Raw genomic sequence first — 27246 nt, 5'->3', positions numbered from 1 at the left:
GGAACCCAAAAAGCTTTCTTATTGAAAAGTCAAACTGAATTGGGCAGAGAACAGAGATGTAAGCATCAGCGAGAACAGAGATGAGGCGGGCTGATAGGGCAGATGAAAATAAGAAAGCTCTGTTACACATACTGGAGAGCAAAACTCAGGGGAGTGCTATCTAATTGAGTGCAAAAGGTTGTAAGAAACAGATAAGCATAAGTGAGGGTTTTAAGAGTTATGTAATAATAACTCGCTCTTTTAATTTGAATCATTGTCTAAATAGGCAAACTATTTCAAAATTGTCAATTCTTTTTCCTTCATACAATTATAATATTTTTATAGGCACACACACATATAATTATTTCCTATATTCTATTGAAAATGTATTTTCACACTACTAATCAACTTGCCTTTTAATGTTCAGATACAGTCCTCAGTAAAACGAGGCAGGAGCATACCCATGGGTGTGTGTCAGCCCACAGACAGAACACACATCAACTATATTGATATCTTGTGGAGTTTGACTTATTTCCCAGTCTTGCTCAAAGCAAGGAAAAATGTGAAGTATTTTAGGTTAGACAATTTAACATTTCAATGCCTTGGGAGAATATTAATTTCTAACTACTTGAGCACGTATAAAAATAAATTTTAACCTTTACATAGAGCAAGTATTAACTGCTCTTCAGGGATTATGGAGATAATCCTTGTATTAAAAAGAATATTTTCTGCCTAAGTAAGCACAAGATTACATATTTTAAGAGGTTTTATCATATGTCTTTTCTGTCATATAGGCTATACTTTTGAGTGGAGACAGAAAAAAATATTTAAGTCTAACTGACGTCTAGACATGTGACAATTATATTATGCTTGTTTGTGAATTTAGGTATCTATTTAACAAATGTATGTTGACTATTATATGCTTTAGGTGTGATCATATAATGTCACACAGAGGAGCTGACACAATGTTTTTCCTCATGGAGCATTTACAATTAAATGTGGCAGGCAGACATTAATCAAACACCAAAGCAAATAAATACAAAAATAGAAGTGTGGTAAGTATCCCAAAAGATGGAAATGTGATTGCACGAGAATCAATATATTAGGGGAAACAGATCCAGATGAGGAAGCCTTAAATGAGGATAACTGCCGGATGTGGGCAACAGATACGGAAGAACCTTCTTGGCACAGTGAATGGTGTGAGCAAAGGTCCTGAGGCCAATGTGGCTGGATAGCAAAGGAAGGTGGGAGATGAGGCTGGAGATTCATGCAGTAGTCTACCCTGCAGGCCTAAGCACAGAAGCGTTTTAAACCAATGCATGATGTTACCAGATTTGTCATTCAAAAAACAAATCACTCTGACTGGACTAAAGATAGGAGGAGGGGAAGAGTAGACATGAGAAGCTGAAATTCTACTGCAGCAGTAAATGCATCACGTTGAGCTAAATTTCTAGTTTTAGTATTCAGCTTCATAATAATCAATTCAACGTCTACTGAATATCCCCATGTGTAGGTAATAGTGTTGGATCCTGGAATAATAGTAAACAGGAGAGAGCCCCTACATGCAAGCGGTTTATAACTTTGTAGGCTATAAAAAACAAACAAAAAACCTTTGCCATTGAGTTGCTTCTGACTCATAGTGACCATACAGGACAGAATAGAACTGCCCCATAAGGTTTACAAGGCTGTGATCTTTACAGAAGCAGACTGCCACACCTTTCTTCCTCAGAGTGGCTGGTGGATTCAAACAACGGACCTTTGAGTTAGCAGCTAGCACATGTAAATACAGTACAAATCACAGTGCAAGTGGCTGCAAGAAGGTACAGATGTGTGTGTGTGCTGAGAGGCATGCTGACCAGGACAGCACTGTTCTCCCCAAATGGAGAGGAATGAAAGGAAGGAAAAATGGAAGAAATACAGAAGTGGGAAACATACACCATACTGTAAATTAGTAGGCCCCTTTATTCTCAACTTTAGGGTGGTCTAAGGCAGATAGAAATCTAGACACTTAAACTGAAACATGATTTTTATTGGATCACCTTTAAAGTATTTTAGTCCTAGGGTCTTAACAAACTTCCTTGTGGCTAATCCATAACTGCTTGATCATGTATTAAAAATAGATGCTATCCTTTACATAGAACAAGTATTAACTGTTTTTTGGGAACTAAAGAGAGAATCCCCGTATTTAAAGAATATTTTTCTTCTGTCTCTACAATTAAGAAGCTCATCTCTCCAATTCACTCCTTTTATCAGCAAAAGTCATAGCTTCTTAAAGATGGCAGACTCTTTGCACACCATATATATTTGCTCTAAAGGCACTTTTAGTGTCATCCTTGGCTTTTCTTTTTTTAAATAATATTTCATTGTGTTTTCGATGAAAGTTTACACAGAATATTCAGTTCCAATTTAACTACACAAATTGTTCAGAGACACTGGTTACATTTTTCACAATGTATTAACATTCTCTTTAATTCCCTTCTGGATGTTTCTGTCCAGTAATCTGGTTTTCCTCTCCCCTTACCCCTTCATCTTTGTTTGAGAGAAATTATCAACCATTTGATCTCATACAGATGACTTTATAAAGGTGCGAAGTACTCACTGGTAATACTCTTCATTTCAAGAGCCAATCTGTTATTTAGCTAAAAGGTGACCTCAGGGGGTAGTTTTGGTGCAAGGTTCAGAGAGTATCTCAGAGCAAGAGTCTCAGGGAGTCTCGTAGTCTCAACTGGCCCAGTAGGTCTGGATTTTTTAAGAATTTGAGTTCTGTCCCACATTTTTCTCCCTACTCTGGGTCTTCTGTGCTTGCAAATGTCACAAGATTCAATATTCAATTATGGCACCCAGACTAGGCAGAATTCTCTGGACATAATCTGACATTACACAATTATACCACTGCCACAGAAGGCTGTTTACATTATAAAGGAATTATTTCCATTCTTGTATTTTTTAAAAACACATTTCAAATGTTGACTCTGGTGTTCATTTAAAACCACAAACCTCTTCCACATAAAAATTGTGTAAAGAAAATTTTTTAAAAAATCAAATTGCAAAATTTCATATGTATCCCTGATAAATATCACATCCTTAAATTTAACCCATTGTTTACAGACTATCACCATAGGTTAAATTCTGAATTTCATTTACTTTTTACTGCTGAGCACTGATCTGCTAAAGCGTGAGCCCTGTAAGAGCGGTGAATCACCACCCCCACCCCCCCGCCAACTAATATACGTCAAGCACATAGGACAATACTTGGTAGCCAGTGTGTATTTGTTGTTGTTGTTGTTGTTGTTAGGTGCCATCGAGTTGGTTTCGACTCATAGCAACCCCACACACAACAGAACAAAACGCTGCCCGGTCCTGAGCCTTTCTTACAATCGTTCTTATGCTTGAACCCACTATTGCGGCCACTGTGTCAATCCACCTCGTTTAGGGTCTTCCTCTTTTCCACTGACCCTGTACTTTGCCAAGCATGCTATCCTTCTCCAGAGACTGATCCCTCCTGACAACATATCCAAACTATGTAAGTCTTGCCATCCTTGCTTCTAAGGAGCATTCTGGTTGTACTTCTTCCAAGACAGATTTGTTCCTTCTTCTGGCAGTCCATGGTGTGTTCAGTATTCTTCGCCAACACCACAGTTCAAAGGAATCAATTCTTCTTTGATCTTCCTTATTCACTGTCCAGCTTTCCCATGCATATGATGTGATTGAAAATACCATGGCTTGGGTCAGGTGCATCTTATTCTTCAAGGTGACACCTTTGCTTTTCAACACTTTGAAGAGGTCCTTTGCAGCAGATTTGCCCAATGCAATGTGTCTTTTGATTTCTTGACTGCTGCTTCCATGGCTGTTGATTGTGGATCCAAGTAAAATGAAGTCCTTGACAACTTCAATCTTGTCTCCATTTATCATGATGTTGTTTATTGGTCCAGTTGTGAGGATTTTTGTTTTCTTTATATTGAGGTGCAATCCATACTGAAGGTTGTGGTCTTTGATCTTCATTAGTAAGTGCTTCAAGTCCTCTTCACTTTCAGCAAGCAAGGTTGTGTCATCTGCAGAATGCAGGTTGTTAATGAGTCTTCCTCCAATCCCGTTCTTCTTCGTATAGTCCAGCTTCTCGGATTATTTGCTTAGCATACAGATTGAATAGATATGGTCAAAGAATACAACTCTGGCGCACACCTTTCCTGACTTTAAACCATGCAGTATCCCCTTGTTATGTCCAAACAACTGCCTCTTGATCTATGTAAAGGTTCCTCAGGAGCAGAATTAAGTGTTCTGGAATTCCCATTCTTCGCAATGTTATCCATAATTTGTTATGATCCACACAGTCGACTGTCTTTGCATAGTCCATAAAACACAGGTAAACATCCTTCTGGTACTCTCTGCTTTCAGCCAAGATCCATCTGACATCAGCAATGATATCCCTGGTTCCATGCCCTCTTCTGAAAGTGGCCTGAATTTCTGGCAGTTCCCTGTCGATATACTGCTGCAGCCGTTTTTGAATGATCTTCAGCAAAATTTTGCTTGTGTGTGATATTAATGATATCGTTCTATAATTTCCATATTTGGTTGGATCACCTTTCTTGGGAATAGGAATAAATATGGATTTCTTCCAGTCAGTTGGCCAGGAAGCCGTCTTCCATATTTCTTGGCATAGACGAGTGAGCACCTCCAGCACTGCATCCATTTGTTGACACATCTCAGCTGATATTCCATCGATTCCTGGAGCCTTGTTTTTCGCCAATGCCTTCAGAGCAGCTTGGACTTCTTTCTTCAGTACCACCAATTCCTGATCATATGCCACCTCTTGAAATGATTGAACATTGACTAAGTCTTTTTGGTATAATGACTCTGTGTATTCCTTCCATCTTCTTTTGATGCTTCCTGCGTCATTTAGTATTTTCCCTGCAGAATCCTTTACTATTGCAACTCTAGGCTTGAATTTTTTATTCAGTTCTTTCACCTTGAGAAACACCCAGCATGTTCTTCCCTTTTGATTTTCCATTTCCTGCTCTTTGCACATGTCATTATAATACTCTACTTTGTCTTCTCGAGCCATCCTTTGAAATCTTCTGTTCAGTTCTTTTACTTCATTGATTCTTCCTTTTGCTTTAGCTGCTCGATGTTCAAGAGCAAGTTTCAGAGTCTCCTCCAACATCCATCTTGGTCTTTTCTTTCTTTCCTGTCTTTTCAATGACCTCTTGCTTTCTTCATGTATAATGTCCTTGATGTCATTCCACAACTCGTCCGGTCTTCAGTCACCAGTGTTCAATGCATCAAATCTATTCTTGAGATGGTCTCTAAATTCAGGTGGGATATACTCAAGGTCATATTTTAGCTCTCGTGGACTTGCTCTGATTTTCTTCAGTTTCAGCTTGAACTTGCATATGAGCAATTGATGGTGCGTTCCACAGTCGGCCCCTGGCCTTGTTCTGACTGATGATATTGAGCTTTTCCATCGTCTCTTTCCACAGATGTAGTCAATTTGATTTCTGTGTGTTCCATCTGGCAAGGTCCGTGTGTATATTTGCCATTTATGCTGGTGAAAGAACGTATTTGCAATGAAAAAGTCGTTGGTCTTGCAAAATTCTATCATTCAATCTCCGGCATTGTTTCTATCACCAAGGCCATATTTTCCAACTACTGATCCTTCTTCTTTGTTTCCAGCTTTTGCATTAAAATGACCGGTAATTATCAATGCATCTTGATTGTATGTTCGATCAATTTCAGACTGCAGCAGCTGATAAAAATCTTCTATTTCTTCATCTTTGGCTCTAGTGGCTGGTGCGTATATTTGAATAATAGTCATATTAACTGGTCTTCCTTGTAGGCATGTGGATATTTTCCTATCACTGACAGCATGGTACTTCAGGATAGATCTTGAAATGTTCTTTTTGACGATGAATGCAACACCATTCCTCTTCAGGTTGTCATTCCCAGCATAGTAGACTATATGATTGTCTGATTCAAAATGACCAATACCAGTCCATTTCAGTTCATTAATGCCTAGGATATCGATGTTTATGCATTCCAATTCATTTTTGACGATTTCTAATTTTCCTAGATTCATACCTTGTACATTCCAGGTTCTGATTATAAATGGGTGTTTGCAGCTGTTTCTTCTCATTTTGAGTGTACATTTACTATTTGTTAAATAGATGAATAAATGATGGGCAAGGCATTGTGACTGGAGATATTCAGGTAGCTCTTGCCATGAGGAAGCACAATATTTTGTATTAAAAACATTCAAACAACTATTATACGATGCAATAAATTATACAGCAATATAAAATATGCCAGGGGAGTGCTAAATCCATTGCTGTCGAGTTGATTCTGACTCAGAGTGACCTGATAGGACAGAGTAGAACTGCCCCATAGGGTTTCCAAGGCTGTAATCTTCCATAAGAAGCAGATTGCTACATCTTTCTCCTGCGGAGCAGCTGGTGGGATCAAACCACCAATCTTTCGGTTAGCAGATGAGGGCTTAACCATTGTACCACCAGGAAAACATAGGCAAGTGATTATTTCTGGCCAGGATGTTCAGAGGAAGTCTTACAGGAGAGAGTACGTTTGAGCTAGGCATGGAGGATGAGTCATTTCAGCAAGAAACAACATTTCAACAGGCTCTCTTCTCTGTGGTCTGTATAAACAGTCAGAACTTCTTATTAATTCTCCAGGGTATTTTCTGAATTTGAACTGTTCACTATAGGAGCCACTAGCCACATGTAGCTATTGAGCACTTGAAATGTGGCTCTTCTGAACTGAGATGAGCTCTAAGTGTAAAATATACATGTGATTTCAAAGATTTAATTTTTTAATGATTGTAAAATACATCATTAATAATTTTTATTGATTATGTGTTAAACTGAGAATATTTTGGATATTATTAACTGAAGTATATTTATTAACACTTATTTGCACTTGTTCCTTTTTCTAATGACACTACTAGGGAATTTAAAATTACATATGTAGTTCACATCTGTGGCTCGTATATTTCTTTTGGACTTATGGTCTAAACAAAATATTCAGAAATATTGGAAAAATCTTAGTTGCGTGGGGTGTTAGAGTATACTAATCTCAATGTTTTATTGCCAAAGAATACACTGAACAGTAAACAGCTATTATAACTGTAATTATTGCTGTATCTATAAGGTATAACTGAAAAATTACTTAAATAAAAAAGCTGCTAGCACAATCTGTATTCAAGTTCAATAATTTATTTAAAACAGTTGCCCAAATCAATGTGCAAGTAGAACTTAGTCATTTAATACCTTCTTATGTGTTGACTCATCACTCTTCTTTGATCTTATTGACTAGAATAAAAATCATGAAAAAGTCTGTTACAGTTTCTCCATTTGGCACTACTTAAATTTCACCAATTTTGTTTTAATATTGAATTGAATGTTAATTTACTGGCCTGTGATCAGGAACAACCATTACAAGGAAACCCCCAACCCATTTCAATGTCAATTCTAAACCCCACTACTCCGCTAGGACTCCTTGCTCTCAGGATAACACAGAGAGGTCCCCAAGTGGGAACAGTTTCCTGCCATTTCCAATCAACAATGTATCTGCAGCTACACTTCACTTCACTGACTTTTACTTTTTTGGAAACATAGCCTACTCCACATCTTCACTTTCTTATATCCTGTTTACTCCTAAACAAGAGCAGTATGGCTTTTCCCGTATTGCTAATCCCCACATTAGTAACAGTAACCTGAAACTAAGGTTACTGATAACCTTGCCATTTGTCAAATAAAATGAATGCTTTCTAGCCCTTCTTTTACATCATATCTGTCATGTTTTGACACAGAACTTCCACCAGGAACCCCAATGTGGGTAAGTGCTACTGAACTAGTTCAACAGAACATTACGAGGTTTCTTGCAGCTCTTTTAAAAAGAAAAGTCCCCATCTAAAGACTCTCAAACCATGATTTGTTTTGGGGTTGCTCTTCTCTAATAAGTCAACACTTACTGTGAGTGTTTCTCAAGTTCTGTCCTTATTTTCTTCCCTTTGCACCCAACACTCTTCCTAGGTGAGCTCAATGAAACCCAAGGATTTCAACTACCTGCTACATATGGTCATTACTGATGACTCACATCTAATTCTCCGGATTAATCAGATTGTATTACAAATGACTACTCACAATTTTTATTAATAATAAATACATATAACCTTCTCAGCGTAGAGTAAGTGCCTAATAAGTGCACTACTTTTACTACTACAACTTTCTGCACAAATCTGTCATTTGTATGACATTCAAAGATATAAATTCATTAACTTTCCTCTAATCTGATTCAGAAGCCCTGGTGGTGCAGTGGCTAAAGCACTCAGCTCTAACCAATAATGTTGGCAGTTTAAACCTGCTAGCTGCTGAAGGAGAGAAGAATGTGGCAGTCTGCTTCTGCAGAGATTTCCAGCCTTGGAAACACTGTGGGCAGTTCTACTCTGTCCTACAGGGTCACTGTGAGTTGGAATCAACTCGACAGCAGTGGGTTTGGTAATCTGATTGGAGAGGTTCCTTGGTGGTACAGTAATTAAGCACTCGCTGCTAACTCGAATGTCAGTAGTTTGAACCCACCAGCCACTCGATGTGAGAAAGATGTGGCAGTTTGCTTCTGATTACTGTCTTGGAAACCCTATGGGGCAGTTCTGCCTGTCCAACAGGGTCACTGTGAGTTGTTATCAACTCAAAACAATGGGTAAAATCTGTTCTGATCTTTTTCAATCAAGCAAATACTCAAACCAGAAAGTTACCTTTGACTCCAACTTCCCTCCCTGGTTGTCTTTGTATTCTGGTCATCTCACACCCTAGTCAAGCCACTCGTATATTATAACCCGTGGAATGTGCCTCAAATCCCTTCTCTAGAAACATTGGCTCTGCCCATTTAAGGAGTTCATCTACTTTGAATTCCTGCTTCTCCATTCACTAACCATGTGGACATGGGCAAGATACATAGCCTTTCCCCGCCTCAGTTTCCTCCTCTCCAAAATAAAGGTAATGACAGTACTCACCCCGCAGGGACTAATGCATGTCATCTTATAAAGATTAAATCAGTTTATATTTGTAATATGCTTAAAATAGTGCTACACATAATAAGCACTATATATATATATTTTAAATAATCATCATTATGTCCTTAAATCCAGATTTCCTAGCAATGGGAAAGGGTTGTATGACGAGCTTTCCAAGAGAATGTTGAATATACCTATCTAGATCTGAGAAATATCTGAATTAGACACAGTCTAACTCAGACATTTTCCAGTGCCTCAAGACAGAAAAAGACTAATTACTATCTCCAAGTTCTTCTTTAAATATGGAAGTTAGAATGATTTTGTTTGACTCTTAAGGTAGAGAACAAAACTGACCTAAGTACAATGAATATTTTACATGTACAGAAAATTAGTATATTGTATTTTGGCTGCACTCTAATATAATCTCAGATTTAACATACACAATTCTAACTGTGCTATTGCAAGGTTAGACGGGGTTGGAGAATACTTTAAACTGGACACTCGGAGTTAACAAAAGAAATGATAATGCTGCTATGTAAAGCAGATGAAAGATACCGTTTGTCTCTAATTTGGTAGTGCCAACCCTGGTGGTGTAGTGGGTAAGTGCTATGGCTGCTAACCAAAAGGTCGGCAGTTCAAATCCACCAGGCTCTCCTTGGAAACTCTATGGGGCAGTTCTACTCTGTCCTATAGGGTTGCTATGAGTCGACTAGACGGCAATGGGTTTGGGACAATGCTACCCACGGACCTACGGGCATTTCCCAGAGACACATGGGTCTTTCATATTGGAAAACACATAGGAAAAAATACCTCGTAAAGAAGACTGAGAGGGCAGTCTTATCTGTGCTTGGGTCCTAGCTCTGACGCTCATTCGGTCTCTAATTGGTACGTGTTTCTTTGCCTCTAAGATAGTTTTCCCATATAAAAAATTGGGTATAATAATAATACCAGTCCTCAGAAATTTGTTGTGAGATATTAAATTATATAATGTTTGTAAAGCACTAAGATGAATGTCTAGCACCTCTTAAGAGCTTATTAAAGGTAACAAATTTTTTAGTATGCTCACACTTGTTTGAAAGGGACCCATTAGCATTTGCAGTCTGCTCATTATTTTCACTAGGACTGCTACGTCAAATGTGTTCTATTGTTATAAGGTATGATAAGGATCAATCTTTTGCATACTGCCACCCCTTTTTTCCAACAATATAATGTATTTTTTATTTAAGAAATGTTCACTACCACTTACAAAAGTAGACAAATACTTTCCAGTTGAACACACTCAGGTGTAGCCACAGTAACAGGAGAACAAATGCGGTTTACCACTTGGTAGATCAGGAAGAGAAGTAAAAAGATGCATGACAGCTAAATGTCAAGCTAGCCACCCCAGACACACAGGAAAGGCTTGAATGCCATTCAATGTGCAGTGAGTTTCCACAAACATCTTATTAAGCCAGTGTTATGAAGCGGCTTCAGTCTAACTAATCCCAGTTGAATCTGAGGAGCAGAGAGCTAGAGGGAATGCTATAGGACCCCAATTACTTGGACCTCAAGGTCCAAGAAAGGAAAAACAAAAAACAATATAACAAATTCAGTGACAGCTTTAGTGTACGGCAAAAAAAAAAAAAAGCTCTTTTTGTGCAGAATGAGAGAAAGAATCTAGGTACCATATTCTCAGATGTCCAATATTTAATATTGAAGCCATATTTTAAAACAAAACAGGTAAAATTACTTAATCTGATCACTTCCTAAAAATAAAAAATACACTGAGGTAATAATTGAATGTGTCACTCATTCATAGAATTTTTTTTTTTAAGTGCTCTCAACCTGGTGACAGCATATGTCAACAACTGTGAATTAAACTATGATAAAAATGTGTAATCAAATTAGTGGTGGTGATGGGGCATCATTTTTATTCAAGCAGAGCATCTCGCTGTATACTACTGAAATTTTTCTGCATGAAAAATAACTGCAGCCCCTGATGGGTAACTTTATCATGATATCTGAATATGACAATAATGTCTACCACTCAAGTTGTACTCAACTTATATAAAGAGAATCTCATGGCTGATTGAAAAATTCCTAACTATGTTAATTTTGGGGTCATCATTTTATTTAAAGAATTCAGGTGCAAATAAATTAGAAAGGGTGAGAGGAAGAGCAAGAATGAGAGAGAAATAGGAAGAAAGCCTTTACTCATAATGTTAGATGATGACAGATACAGATGAAAATTGACAAATTCTACTTTGGTTAACACAAATTTCAAATCTGCTGAAAGAAAGAACCACATTTGAGCAAGAATTTTTTACAGGATGTTAGAAACTTTTAGATGTTCACTAGATAGTAGGTGCTCTGTTCTTTACATGAATTAGCTCATTTAATTCTCACAGCTGCTTTATGAGGCTAATCCTATTTTTTCCCCCTTTTTAGATTAAGAAATCAGTCTTAGATGGATTAACTTTCCCTGATGAAGAATCTGCTGGAGGCAGTAATAACATCTAGATGTACCTAACGCTACAAATCTTCTTGTTAAACATTCACTGATGATGTCGTATATCAATGCTCCCATTGTTAAATGCTGTTCTTAGAAAAATATATTATGAATGGATTTACTAATTTTATTAAACCTCTGGAAAACACACAGTATAGTCCCAGGTACAATATTAAATGCTTTGTTGTCACTGCTATAGGAAGTTACACTCTGAAGGAGAATATAGTTAGCAATTAAGCCCCACCATCAAACGGCTGTGTTGAATGTTTCCCATTTTTAAAAGGAAGCCTCATAATCTCTTATAAACCTGCAGTTCTAATATAAGCTACAAATCTAATTTTACCAAATAAAAAAATAATCAGCGAAAAACAGGATTAAATATGTTAATACTCCTTGGGAAATTATAACTTTTGCATTGCTGAAATTACAATCTTTTTAAATTTGCAAATATTTTAAGAAAACTACTTCAAATCTTTTCTGGAAAAAAAAATGGTAGGATATACGACTATAATTCCTAAAGTAAGTGTATTGTAAAAACAACATAAAAAGGTTCTCTCTAGTCCATCTTCTGGATATGGTAATTTTTTTTTTAATCTAGAAAAAAAAATTTTAAACATAAACCCTTTATTGTCACTGTTTTTTTTAAAGGTGAAACTGGTATTATTTTTTTCTGAGTTATACTTTTAATACACCCCTGGAAACTGGGGCCAAACAATTAAGTGTATGTTGTTCAGTGAGACAAAACATCACCTAGTAGAATATTTGCATATGATCTCTAAGGGATACTAACGGAAGGGAAGAGAAAATATGAAAGCTGTGATACGCAGCTATCTGTGCATGTGTTGTGACTGTTCCTTCGGCTTGGGGACTGAAGGGGTACATACCCAATAATGTCAAGACACAAGCCAGGATTGCTATCAGGGCTCCGGTGCTGAGGCCTGCGGGTAGGACATATGCCTCCGCGTTGCAGGTCTGGGCGATGCCATCCGCATCACAGTCACACACCCGGATGGTGAGGGTGTTGGTGCTGCTAAGCGAAGGTGTACCACTGTCCACTATGAAAATCGGCAGGTAGTAAACAGATTGCTCTTGCCTCCGGAAGCCGTTTCTCCTGGTTAGTACTGAGGCCGTGTTGTCTAGGAGAAAGAAAGCAACACATATGACCCAAGCTTTCTGATGGAATCAGTGTTTCAAACTTTTTTTGATTTACTGTTTACTTTGGTTTCTAAGTTAAGAAAAGCCCTTACAGTACAGATCTTTACATTCAACTATTCTCTCTGACGGAAACGCTGGTGGCATAGTGATTAAGAGCTATAGCTGCTAACTGAAATGTCAGCAGTTCAAATCCACCAGGTGCTCCTTGGAAACTCTATGGGCAGTTCTACTCTGTCCTATAGGGTCACTATGAGTTGGAATTGACTTGACAGCAATGGGTTTGGGTTTTTGGTTTATTCTCTCTGAGAGTCTTTAGACAGACATATTTCCAAATACTGGTGAAATTTACTATATTTTACAATATTTATGTTATTCTACAACCTGAGTTGTAACCCAAAAAATAGTTATAAGGTGAAAATGAATATGAAAATGTTCATGTCTTACTCATGTTAAGTGATACTTTTTAACAAATACTACACTCTTTACCTATCTAAAATTTCAAACCCTACACTTTCAGAAAGGATGGTAGAAATTAACAATTTAAATATTTCTGCAGCATCATTAGCACAAAGGAAATATTTCAATCCGTCCTTTCTTTGACAAGTTCCAAGTCCAATACAGAAACAAGTAAAATAAGGTACTCTAGCCTTATTTGACAATGCATAGATATTTAAGAGAGAAATAATTTCAATTTTTTTTTAATTCCATAATAGTACATATTATTACCAAAACCCTGTGTATATAAATGTTTTATCTGTGGAAAAATAGTTAAATTTTTGCTTAATTTGTATTCAATATTCTATTTTGCCTAAACAACTATAGTAATTATGAAAACTCTAATAGTGGTCAATAAGTCTATATCCTATAACTGTGATTTCTACAACAGAAAAAGAATTTGTTTTTTCATATGCTAGCAATTTCTCCAGATACTTTGTGTTAATTAACTAATTAGGTAATTTATGTTGTTGTTGTTAGCTGCCATCCAGTCAAGTCCAGCTCTTGGTGACTTTATGTACATCAGAATAAAATGTTGCCAGGTCCTGCGTCATCTGCACAATTGCCAATATGTTCAAGTCCATCTTTATGGCAACTCTGCCAAACCTTCTCACTGAGGGTCTCCCACACCCTCAGTGGCCCTCTGCTTCACCAACATGATATCTTCTTCCAGGGATTGATCTGTCCTAACGACGTATCTAAAGCAAGTGAGTCAGAGAATCTTCTGTTGTGATCCATAAGGTTTTCATTGGTAATTTTCAAAAATAGATTTCTGGGGCATATTCCTAGTCCGCTCAGTTTTGAAGCTCTGTAGAAACTTGTCCACCATGGGTGACCTTGCTGGTATTTGAAATACCAGTGGTATTGCTTCCAGAATCACAGCAACACACAAGCCACCACAATACGACAAACTGACAGACAGGCGGTGGAGATAATTTTTAGGATCCTCTAAATTAACTTGCCTTAATAAAAATATAAAGGAAAAACTGTCAAGATGTTTATCCAATGCCAGCATGAAAGAATTAATGAAACATTTTAATGAAACAAGAAGCTGGAATCTGTCTTAAACAACAGCATAAAGAGTGGGCTCATTTAAAGCTCTAGACAATGGATTACCTGTGATTATATATGAGGTAAGAATAAAACTGCTTGATTATCAGAGTCCATTTCATACGGTTTTTGGTAAACACAGCTTTTATTTTAAAATATATAAATCTGAGAAGGTGCTCACTAAAAAACCTTATTTAAGGACATTGTTTTGAGTACTTTCCTATATACCTAACCATACACACACACACACACACACACACACACACTCACACATATACATGTAGTTCTACGTCTTTGCTTCCTATCAGCTCAGATGTGACATGTATATATAATTTTATACAAAAAGTTTTATGAAGTTGTTAATTTGTAATCTAACATCTTTAAAATCAAAATAACAACAACAACAACGAAACAAACTGAGATGCCATGCTGGGAAATGCACAGTGTGCAAGGAAAGCCCTCAATTCGGGAAAGAGATTATACAGCTAGTGATGTTCTTTAAAATGGAAGTCAACATAAGAACTGACTCTCTCTCTCTTTATCTGCATATTTTCCTTCAGGGTAGAGGCAAGTGAGCTCTGGACTTGGGTTAGGGAAATCTTTCACTTGTGTGGCAACGGTGGCTGTCCTTTTGGTGCATGGACCACCAACAATTGTGGTGGTATTAGATGAAGGCATGGGGGGATAGACACACTCTTCCTGTAGGGGTCTGAAACTCCCTTCTCTGTATTTGAGCTGGTTGAATCCAAGTGCTGAGAGTAGGCCCTTCCCACTACAATTAAGTCAGAGAGTTGGAATTATCCACAGAGAGGACACACTTCCTTTCTGTAGGAATAAGACAGTGCTCCCATTAATGGAGAATGGGATCAAGGACAACTATTACTTTCAAAGTGAATTTTTGAGAGCAAGGTTGGATTTTCTGGACTAAAGAAGGTGCTGGACTTCAGCAAAAGCATTTGTAATGTCACATCTTCTTTGAACAAGCAAGCCTTTTTAGATAAGATAGTATTTGATTAGCAAATACATTTCTACATTTTTTCCCCTGAAAGTTGATTCACACATACAATCTAAATGAAAGAAAGAACTGGATTTGTCTAGTTTATGTATTGGTAGGGAGCACTATTCTCACTCAAAATTAGTTGTACAATTTTTCATTCTGTTAAACACCTTAAAGGATCATGTAAATATACAAATTTGAAATTAGAGAATAGACAGTAAGTTCTTATACTTCCATTAAGTATTGCTATAATTGTCAATAGGTATTACTAACCAAATAATCCAGTTATATGCATTTGTTAAAAATATTTCTAGAATGACAAATAGGAAACTGATAATAGTATTTACCTTTGAAGCAGAGAAATGGGAGTTGGGAGAACAGAGTTATATTTGTTGGTTTTCATTTTAGATTTCTTTGCATTATGAGTACATTTGACTATTTGCAGTATTACTTTTATTTTTGCAATAAATGTAAAAGAGTAACTGATGTTTCTTTTGAAAATATTAAGAATAAAGTTGATTTAGGCTGAGATATATAGAGTTGAATTATTTTCCTAGTGTCTCAAGTTACACCTATGTAGCATAGTCCTTACTAAGGCATAGCCCTCAACAAATTAGCTAATTTGGATAGGCAGTTTGGTGTACATGTAAGAAAGAAGTGTCTAGAAGAAAAGAAAGAAAAAGAGGGATCTGGCTTTCCCCTCAATTTGGCTGTAGGCCTAAAATGATTTAAATCTCAGCTTCTTCTTCATGACAGCAAATCCATAGATTAAAAATTACTTCCAGGGCTCACTGTCCTTTAATTAATGTCTTTGCCAATTAAAAAAAAAAAAATCCATAATCAGCATTCCTGAAGGAGAAAAAGCACTTCCTTAATTTCCTTAATATGTACCTGCTGCCTCTGCAGGTGACAATAGCAACACCTTACCTTTGTTATCTTTCAGTGAAAAGTTGTGGTTATTCGTTGCATCAGTTGTTAAGCTGAAGTAGAACTGGTGTCCATTGGATGGCTCATCTTTATCCACGGCACTGATTTTCTGGATAACCTAGGCACAGAGAACGGAAGGCATGACCACATGTTGGTATATTTGGCAGTATTCCCTGAGACAGGAGCAAGCAATTTTACACCTTATGAGAAATGCCATCTTCCAGACTGAGCTGGGGGAAGAGAGAAGGACCAGATACACTTATATGAGCTCAATCAAGAAAGGGCTCTGAAAAACAAATCATGTCCTTTTCAAAATTCATGCTCATATTTACTTTTGTGAACCCTGGGGATCAGCTGTACCAATTGATTAAACCATCCCTGTAAACATCACAGAACACAGAAGAATACAGATGGGGGGAACAAACGAAAGGAAGACAAGGCTCCCTTAACTGCTAACATTTCAAGGTACTTCAACCCTGCTGTGGAATGTGGGAAACTGCCCAATAAAGTTTGATATGCTATACGTCCATCTTCTTTTTTAAAGAGGTCTGAACCTTTAACCATTTAACAGAGTTTTTATAATGTTTATCTTTTCTTGCTGAGGAATTTCCCCTATCCCAATTCAACCAAATTTTGAAAATTCTGTTAATATTAGTTTCTGCTTCACATCCAAGTGTTTGTTTTGCTGAATCAAACTGATGATAGTTTATCTTAAAGCTGGCAGAATTTTAAAGGCAACTGCTGCTGGATATTTTAAAGGCAATCATAAACGAGGTGCTAGGTGTTTTGAGGACTCTTACTTGACCCGGCTGGGCATTCTCACACACGGTGGTCTCATAGTCTGTGGCAAATTCAGGGGCGTTGTCATTGATGTCGAGTATAGTGATGGCCACATAGCCTCTCCCTACTTGAGATGGATTCTCTAATAAAGAAGAAAACATCTTATTATTTACTCTGACGGTAAAGTTGTTATTCAACTGCCATTTTACCAAAAATCCTTAAATTCAAAACACTTTAAATCAACCATTTCTAATAATGAAATGATCAAGCCTCAAACAAAATCTGGACCCATAACCCTGTAGACTTTAAAGAGAGCTACCAAAAAGAACGCCAGACCAAACCCACTGCCTCTGAGTCGATTTTGACTCACGGTGACCCTATAGGACAGAGTAGAATTGCCCATACGGTTTCCAAGGAAGGCCTGGTGGATTTGAACTGCTGACCTTTTAGTTAGCAGCTATAGCTGTGGTAGCTGTAGCTCTTAACCATTATGCCACAAGGGTTTCCAAAGAGAGCTACAGATGATCTAATCTAAATATTTTATACATATGTGGAATATGTGTGTATATTTACATGTATAGCTATATATGCGTGTACATGTATGTGTATATGTATATATCAGAAAATCATTGAAAAAAGAATGACCAGTAAATGGATGTATCTATTATTTAATGCTGGAGCTCATATTTGTATGAATACACATTTAAACTATATACATATATTGACCCCCTGCCGTCAATAAAATATATGTATATTATATATATGTATATAAATGTAATTATGACTTATCTTTCAATTGTTTTCTTATCAGAGGATAAAATTAGTCCAATATCAGAATAACTAAAAAAAAAAAAAACCTTGGTATTTTGCCTAGATATTAATTCATTGATTTTCATAAATAAAACTATTTCAGCTGCTCCATATAGCACAAACCCCACCTATGAAAGATGTCTCTGAAGGTAACTTAGGCCCCCTATTTTATAGTCATTTCTTTTCATAAATTTTGTAAACATTAGCAAACTTAGCTCGTGGATATATTTCACAGCTTGAAAAGCAGGGATTTTCAAGGTTTGTTCAATTCAAATAAGCAATTATGATGATTCAAGTTGAGTTTATAACCTCACAACAACCTGTTCTCTACTTAATGTCTCGGTCCTGATTTAATTTTAAGCCTTACAACTTACGGCTCTCCATTGCGAGGACTGTGATGTTATGAACAGCATTTGTCTCTCGATCCAGAGATTTGGCAGTTGTGATAACGCCACTATTGGCATCAATATTAAAGTATCTCTCCAAGTCTGTGTTCCTGTCAATGGAATACCTAATTGAACGTTAAAAAGAAAAAAAAAGCTTCAATATTTATGTTTGATTATATTGCCAAAATTATTCAATTAACTGCATAATCATGAAATCCTGCTGATCCTACGATCTGCCATTTTAATAATATAAAATACATCCGTGTTAAAATCATCCAGATAATAGTGGGTTCATAACCTGCTTGGCAGTAATCTAGCCATAATATAGTTATCTTGACAGCGGCTTTGAATATGCCATTATAAACTTCAACATCCTTTACTGTTGTTATTATTTTGGCTCCTAAAAACAATTTACGATACATTTAGTAGCCCTGGCCATGGGTAGAGGTTCTTCTAAAAGGAAACATATGTAGACATCTTGCCCACTGGCATATATTTAGTAACATCTTTTGTCTGGATGATACCAGCCTGATATATAAACCCTTTTTTATTTTATCTTTTACGGGTATTTCAAAATATGTGTTTCAAAACAGAACCACTACAATTGCATGAATATGTTGGTGTGTAAAAGCCTTTTCTCAAGGTATTTATGATCTAAATTTAGGGAAAAATTACTGGCCTATATGTATTTTTATTCCACATTATTTGTTTCATTCACCAAGTCCACCTCCCTCCTTAATGACCATCTTCAAATCCTCGGTCACAGTCTTTCCAGTTGTGTGAGATAAGGGCTCTCATTTAAAAAATAATTAAAAAAAAAACAAGTGGATAAATGCACACACTTAATGTTGAAGAATTATTTTATATTCACATAGTCGTTCTCTAGCTAGTATTATTAAAGGAAATCATCTACTTATAGTGTGTTTTGTTACAAAATACAAGAAACCTAAAAGGAAAGAGAAAATATTATGAAACAAAAGTAACCACAAACCAACAAATCTTCATGCAGCAATAGGTGTTTTGGTGTTGAGAAGATGAGGAAGTTATTGTCCATTGACTGTTTTTTTGATGATATCTGAGTCAAAACCAATAGCTGAAAGACCAGTTGGGAGAACAGGTAGATTTAAGAAAATGAGAGAGAAGTTATTTTCTAGAATGGACAAAAATAAATATGCTAGGAGGAGCTAAACAGTGCAGATTGTCCACCTGAGGATTATGGTCATCAATTTTCTGGCCAATCAGTTTTCCCATTTGTCTGTTTTGTTCCATTCTCATCCATGTGTTTGAAGGTGCATAAAAAGCAGAGTTGGATTTCACCAGCTCAGGCAATGAAAAGAGAAACGGGCAAGGAGGATGGGGGTGAATCAACAGCAATGATAATAATGAGGTACCACGGCATACAAACTAGCAAGGGAAAAAAAAAATCCCAAACCTGTTGCCATCGAGTCGATTTTGACTCATAGCGACCCTATAGGACACAGTAAAACTGCCCCGTAGAGTTTCCAAGCAGTGCCTGGTGGATTCAAACTGCCAATATTTTAGTTAGCAGCTGTAGTTCTTAACCACTGCACCACCACTAGGGTTTCCAAATGGCAAAAGAGAAGTGACCAAATAAGAAAGGGCAAATTGATATTGAGAAGATTCTGGAAGTATCAGTAGATTGTAGATCTTGATCAGGATGCAGAATTGCCCAACTGGGAGGTGGTGAACAAAGAATGAGATGCTTGAAGTAGAGATTTCAACAGTAGTGTACATATGGGACCTGACAAGCCATGGGTTATGATCATAGGAACATATGGTTAAATTGGGGTACAGCAACAAAACACTGGAGTTAAGAAGACCAAAAAAGCAAGAGGCCAAGGTGTTTGATGCATCAGGGGTATGGCTGAAGCAGTTACTAATCATCATGCCAGGAGTGACTGTGGAAAGGAATAAGATGATCCAAGTACAAAACCGTCATCAAATTAGTGTGATTACTGTATGAATTACCTTCAGAGGGCTATGCAGTCACGTGCACCTGTGAATAGTCTTATTTTTTTTCCTTTCCAATCTATGCCATTTATTTCTTTTTCTTGCCTTAGAACACCAATAAAAACATTCAGTACAATGATTAATAAAAGTGACGAAGTAGATACATTTTTTTTTGTTCTTGAATTTCATTGGGAAGTGTTCAATCTTTCACCATTAAATATAATGTTGATTTTATGTCTTTATTAGGTGCCCTGTATCAGGAAGAAGTTCTACTCTATTCCTAGTTTGCTGAGTTTTTATCAAAAATAAATACTGATTTTTGCCAAATGCTTTTTCTGCATCAATTCACATGATCATGTGGTTTTTCTTCTTTAGTATCTTAATATGGTGGATTCTTTTGACTAATTTGTGAATATTGAACCAAACTTGTGCTCCTGGGATAAGCTCCACTTGATCATGATGTATTATTCTCATGTATATTGCTTGATTCAATTTTCTAGTATTTTATTGAAATTTCTGCATATAGTGATTTGTGGTTTTATTTTCTTCAACAGTATCTAGTTTTGGTGGTCAGGATAAAGCTGCCCTCTTTAAAAAAAAAAAAGAAACAAAAAGAAAGGGAGATATTCTCTCTTCTATTTTCTGGAAAAGATTGTGTAGACTTGGTGTCAAATGTTTAGTAGAAATTGCATGTGAAACCATTTGGGCCTGTCAATTTCTTTTTCAGAAGATTTTAACTACAACTATAATGTCTTTCACGGGTATAGGACTATACAGGTTATCTAATTTGTCGAGTGAGTTTTGGTAGTTTACATTTTTTGAAGAATTGGTTTATCTCACCTAAGTCGCCAAATTTCACAGTTGTCAAATTTAGGTTGGTATAGTTGTCCATAATATTCTCTTATTATCATTTTTATATTTGCAACCCAGTGCCTAGTGCCATCGAGTCGATTCCAATTCATAGCGACCCTATAGGACAGAGTAGAACTGCCCCATAGAGTTTCCAAGGAGCGCCTGGCGGGTTCAAACTGCTGACCCTTTGGTTAGCAGCTGTAGCACTTAACCACTATGCCACCAGGGTTTCCTACATCTGCAAAGACAGAAGAAACAAATTAGGTGCAAAAGAGAGGATATTATTACAGGTTTTGCAAATATACAAAGACTGTAATAATATCCTCTCTTCTGCACCTAATAGTGATAATTTGTTTCTTCTCTCTTTTCTGTCAGTCTTGATCAGGGCTTATCAATATTACTGACCTTTTCAAAGAACAAGCTTTGATTTCACTGATTTTTAAAAAATTTTTTTCAAATGCATTTGATTTCTGTTCTTATTTCCTTCCTTCAGCTTGCTTTGCATTGATTTTGCATATATATATATATATACACACACACACACATTTTTTCCCCCTAGTTTCTAGTGCAGGCCAGGCGATAGCAGAGAAAAAAATAATAGTGTACTCATCATAAATTCAAAAATACTTTAAATATGGTCATCTTCTCCAAACTGTCTGCTACTATATGCTTTTCAGAGGCCTTAAAAGCTGCATCTAGGTTTTATGACTGCATTCAGTGGGAGAGACAGGGTCAGGGGTACTTACTTAGAATAGGAATATAATCTTTTTTTTTTAATTTAGGAGCAGATAATTAAATGAGATATAAACTGGAAAGATCCTAGAGAGGAAGCAATCCATTTCACTGATTAAATGGTTGTGATCAATGACGCAAATTGGCTCAAACTAACTCAAGCCCACCCTATATAAAAAAAAAAATAGCTGGCTTTATTAATTATATATGCTTGTTGAGGTTAGAAAACTGCATATGAGACAGAGGCCCCTTCTTCCTTTTTGTCAGTCTTTGTTAGCAAACACAGCTGTGCATATGCCAGGGTTCCAGGCGGCCACATTCTCATTCGTTGGCTTCTTGTGTGATAAAACTGGGGCAGTGGAAGTGGAATATTCTTGAATCAACCTGGTTCCTGTGGTGGCCTAGGGATCACAGCTCACACTGTAGATAATTCATGTGTTGTTGAGAAGTCTTTTCTGCAGGTACAGTCTAGAACCTCTTTGATCTCTCCAAAGATTTTTATCCTCCTCATTATATGAGTTAGAATCGACTCAACAACAATGGTTTTTTTTTATTATTATCTGTATTAACTACTTTCAATTTGTAATATCTACAGTGCTTTCAGTTTTCTGCTCTAAACTCTGATACAAAGGTCAAGAGAGCATTTACAGAAAAAAACTGACAAAGATGTTATCCACACCAAATTGGCTTGGAGGTGAACTGGCTTCAATACTTGTAAATATTTTTTCACTTTGAAAATTCAGGGCATGCTCAAGCCCTTAACGATCACACCATTTCAGTCTCAGTTTTGTTTTCTCACTCTTACTTTTTGGAGAGGTGTGCATACAACTCATAGAAACACACATTTTTGCCATAAATTTAATTTTAACTTCTGTTACCTTACTGGTAAATGAAACTACTAAATTGGTGATGTATCTAAACTGACTTGAGTGTTCAGAAAACAACAACAAAAACTTTATGAAAACAATTTCTACACATATACAGATATACAAACAAGAAAATGATTTTATCTAAAAGCACAAATAGACATCAATTTTCGATCAAATAAACTAGATATATCCTCTTCTCTGAAATATCGCATTAGTCAAACCATTACAGACTAGTTTTTCTTGTTAACATCCTGTATGAGTGTATTTGTGTGTATGTACATTACATACATATACATATGAATGTAGCAGTATATGTATGTAAATATATAATTTTATGTATATTCTGTCTAATGGTAACAGGGTAATTGATATTAATGATTGATAAGAGGTTCATGCCGTAATACCCATGCACCCAAGCATCAACTGAGCCAATATTAAAAGCCTACTATTCTCAGATCTCTAAGTTAATCACTAAGAGAATGTTCACATATTCATGGAAAAATAGACTTCTAGATTCTCACAAAGTAAAAAAGCCTTGAACGTGACATAGATTTGTCTAAACGACTTTATGCAATTCACTACAGTGCTAAAGTCAATGAGTAGAAACACCTGTGTCTCTCAACGAGCATCTCAAAGTTCACGGCATTAAAGGACATGTTTGAGATTATCTTAATATGTGAAATGTCTCCATTATTCACCTCATATTAAAATTTCTAATCTTTTGGGGATCTACTTATCACCTAGGCCCCTATATGTTTTGAAGAAGAGATCTCATGGGCAACCTGCCTTTCCTTCATTCAAATAAGTGTTATTTCTCAATTATAAAGACCATAGTTTCCATTTATAAATTGCATGTGCTTCTTAATGGCAATAATTCTCACTTAGGTTGACTAAATCTCACAGGCTTATATGAACATATATGGTAATCTGTGAATACTTTTGATTTCTTATATCTCTCATTCATTCATGTACACATTCAGCAAATATTCTTGAGTATCTGCAAGTATTTAAACAAATGATTTGCAAAAAGCAATCTTTAATAAGTGTTTCGGAGGAAATCAACATGTTGCTGCACTAGAGTATGATGGAGGAAGTTGGGCCTGGCAAAGGGAAAGAATGAGGTATTCGCTTGAGAAGAGATGGGAGATCTCGGCAATGCCAAGGAGCAACAGAGTGTCTAGAACAGCTCTGGTGGTTTTTCTGTTTCTTGATCACAAGGACTCAGGATCTCCCAATATAAAGTGGTTTCCCTCTTTCCTACTAGCCCCTCTGACATGTAAAAGACTAGAGTTTGCCTAAGAGGCATTAGTTAATGCATAAAGTTGCCTGAGAAATGAACTGAAACAACCCTTTACACAAGCGAGATAGAGAAAATAAGGACACTTTCAGAATAAGTGTGAAATGCCTCTGACTTAGAATCTGGGAGAGATGACTAACCCAAAAGAGAAAAGAGGTCCTCAGGGAGTTCTGAGGAGCTGACTATTTGCAGTTCTGGATCCACTGGCCTGGGGCTGAGAAATGCAGTTGCCTGAGTCAATTACAGACTGACTGGAAGGGGGAGGACTGGTGTTTCTCTAATTGGAACCCAAATTAACTTCGAGGCAGATTCTGATGTTAGAGGTGTATGGAGTCACACTGAGCCCTCTATCTCCTGTAAATTGCAGCCTAAAATATTTAACTTCCTTCAGTGTATGTTGGTGTGACCAATTAGAGAAGTCATATTCATATTTCTGGGGCAACAGCAGTCAATGTTTCTGGCCTATCCATTTTTTTATGTAGACAGCTTTACATCTTAATAAACAATAAACAAAACAACGATAGCAATAAAACAAACAAACAGGCATGCCAACCAGTTGCCTTTGAGCCACCTTTACATACCCAGCCTCATGGCACAGTGGTTAAGAGTTCAGCCGCTAACCGAAAGTTGACAGTTTGAATCTACCAGCCACTCCTTGGAAACCCTATGAGGCAGTTCTATTCTGTCCTGTACTATACGGTCGCTATGAGTCAGAAGGCAAAAGGTTTGGTTTGTTTTTTTACCCAGCTTCCATCCTTTTTCTGAGATTTTTTTTAATGGCTCCAGCTGCTTGCAACACCTTCAGCCCAAGCTCACTCACTGAATCTTAAAGCCAGTTCATCAACCTTCCTCCTAGGCTATCTTCCCTTCTGAATTTTCCCACACTCAGAATGCACTGAGTATTTAAAACACAGTTTACATTTTTTGTTTCCTAATCTTCAAAACAAATTATGTAAGGTCATATGTGAGAGACTTCTACTTGCATGTCTAGTGTCATTTTTTTCTTTTACTCTTTTGAAAGGGGCGGCTTTGTGTCCAGCTGAAAAACTATACATTTGCCAGCCTTTCTTGTAGGTGTGGTGCCTTTTATCTCTGTTCTAGCAGAGAAGATGCAGATGAAAATTGTTGGGTCAAACCTCACTAAAAACATCCTGAAAGGATGGGAGTTGCTAAGTCTGCTGGCCTTTGATGTTTGCCCCTTCCCCTTTCGCTCACCTGGGACATGAACACAATAAAAAGAAATCTAAGAGGTATCTTGTAAATATGAGGTGACAAGTGCTTGATAAAAGAAGGCCCTTGATGACATTATGCTGCCAAATGATCAGCCCTTCACTGCATAGCTCCAGACTTTTAAGCTTTGTTGTTACCAGCTAAGCACAACTTCTGACTAATGCAGGCAGGTGTTATTATTTCCATATTTCAGTATTAGGAACTAACGGCTCACAGTTGGTAGTTGGTGAAGCCAGAATTCAGAACCATATCAGTCTGAGCTATCTTCTCAGGATACTAAATTGCCTATAAATGAGCTTTAAGTCTCTGCTGCCTACAACTTTATAATTCAGACATTTTTCACTTTTTCCTTCCAGTCTCCTATCTAAACATCTAAGCCAGTCAAACTGTCGTATTCACTGAGGAATGAAAATATTATGTGTATCTCCATTTCTGTGCCTCTCCTCATGTTGGTGCTCTGTTACTGCCTTTCTCCCTCCTTTCCAATTATCTTAGTCCTACTGTTCACTTGAGACAAGCTTAGAGCATCGCATTAAGCAGCAAGCCTTTCCAATTATATCAGAAATCATGCCTTTGGAAGAAAGCTTGCTGAATTTATGATCCATGCCACTTCCACATGCTTCCTGTGTTGTACCACCATAAACTGGGAATTAGGAGATAATATTTCTAGCCGTGACCCTGCCACTAACCTACTGCCCTAATTGGGATTTTTTCATTTGCCTTTTCTACTGTTGTGTTTCCTCATATGCAAAATACAGAAGCTGTACAAGATGGTTGCCAATTTCCAGACTGAACACTGGATGGTTTTTATGAGTTTTTGTTTAAGATCTTCTACAGCTAGCTAGCAAGAGGACTGGGAAGACACCTTATACATCTGTATATTCTCAGTGTGTTGCAAATCTGCTACAAAAGGAAGTGCCTATTAAATGCCTGCTCTGATCACTGCTGCTATTGGATAAGCTATGGAGAGCAATTCAATATGCCCTTCTTTGTAGTCACCAGCAGCATTCTTATCACTCAGCTATCAGTTTGTAAGTCAGTGTCTGCAGAGACCAAGCAGGTGTGTAGGCTCATTGAATAAAAGTGTATCAGTGTTACTCCAAAAGTGGCAAAAGATAGTGTAATAAAGGGGTATGAACAAATCTGAACTACGGACATAGCTCAATTATTCAGCTAAAGCCTTGATGTCTCAAAAAGTTTATGTGTGTGCACGTGTATGTATGTGTGTGTGTATGAGTGTGTATGTGTGTGTTGCAGTAAGGAGTATACAGGCTTGGATCTAGACCTCACTAAAATCTTCGAACCACATTTTCTGTCTGACCAGGGAAATGTTACATGGCAATAATAATGCTTGCCTTCTAGGGCTTTAATGAGAAGTAAATTCCTTTAAAGTAAACAATTAAGTTTAGTACTGAGTGACAGCAGGTATCTTGTTCTCATCTTCACACCTTCTTCTGATAATGACAACATGTTTTCCCTTTGGGGATTTAAACCTTCCTCATCATATGCAATTTTGATAGTACTTGCAATCAAAGAAAATTGTTGGCGCTGGCCCATCCCACAGTAGCATGCTGAAGAGGCTGTCTTTTCCTTCCGGCTCCCCATATTTGTAGAGAACCTTACTCCTGTTTTCTGAAGACTGGCTATTCAACTTCTCCTTTGACTCAGCGAGTGACACCAAATTATTCCTTTTTTTTTTTTTTTTTTTAGTTAACTGTGGCATATTTCTGTTGATTGCAATTAAAGAATCCTAACAGTACTGTACAGGATAAATACATATTAACTCCTTAATCTTTTAACCTGATACCTGGTTCTCCACGACTGATAGCAAAAACATTCTGGATTTTTGTAGTACTTATTAATCAAAGTTTTCTATAGAAGTTTTAACTGTGGAAAATATTGCAAGGGACAAGTCAGGAGCAATGTAATTTTCCATGATTCATTTTACCTGGAGTCTTCCAAAAAGCTAACTCTTTGGGAGCAGAGTTTCAATCTGTGAGCAATATAATGAGAGATGAAAAAAATGGGTCAAATAAATTAGCAATTTCCTACTAAAATATTTTGAAAATTATTTCTGGATACCAAGCAAACTAGTTTACACACAGACACACACACACACACACACACATTTTATGTTGCCACCATACCTGAACATACACTTTTTTCTTCATTTTTAGTGAGAATTATGTTCAACCGAGCTGCCTTTTGG

At 36.9% G+C, this 27246-nt stretch overlaps 1 protein-coding gene across 2 annotated transcripts in view; it reads right to left on the bottom strand.

Annotated features, from left to right (window-relative positions):
• The window catches only part of CDH7 (cadherin 7), a 151168-nt gene that overhangs the window by 4878 nt on the left and 119044 nt on the right, over positions 1–27246 (bottom strand). For both annotated transcript variants that reach the window (XM_049900734.1, XM_049900733.1), the window contains exons 8-11: positions 18075–18211; positions 16911–17032; positions 16111–16228; positions 12371–12622 (exon numbers count right to left, since the gene is read on the bottom strand). In XM_049900734.1, coding sequence (XP_049756691.1) covers positions 12371–12622; positions 16111–16228; positions 16911–17032; positions 18075–18211 — 629 coding nt within the window. The remainder of the gene's footprint in view (positions 1–12370; positions 12623–16110; positions 16229–16910; positions 17033–18074; positions 18212–27246) is intronic.

This window comes from Elephas maximus, chromosome 11 (assembly GCF_024166365.1).
Source record: "Elephas maximus indicus isolate mEleMax1 chromosome 11, mEleMax1 primary haplotype, whole genome shotgun sequence".
Taxonomy (NCBI): domain Eukaryota; kingdom Metazoa; phylum Chordata; class Mammalia; order Proboscidea; family Elephantidae; genus Elephas; species Elephas maximus.
This window is presented reverse-complemented; position numbering and strand designations above follow the sequence as displayed.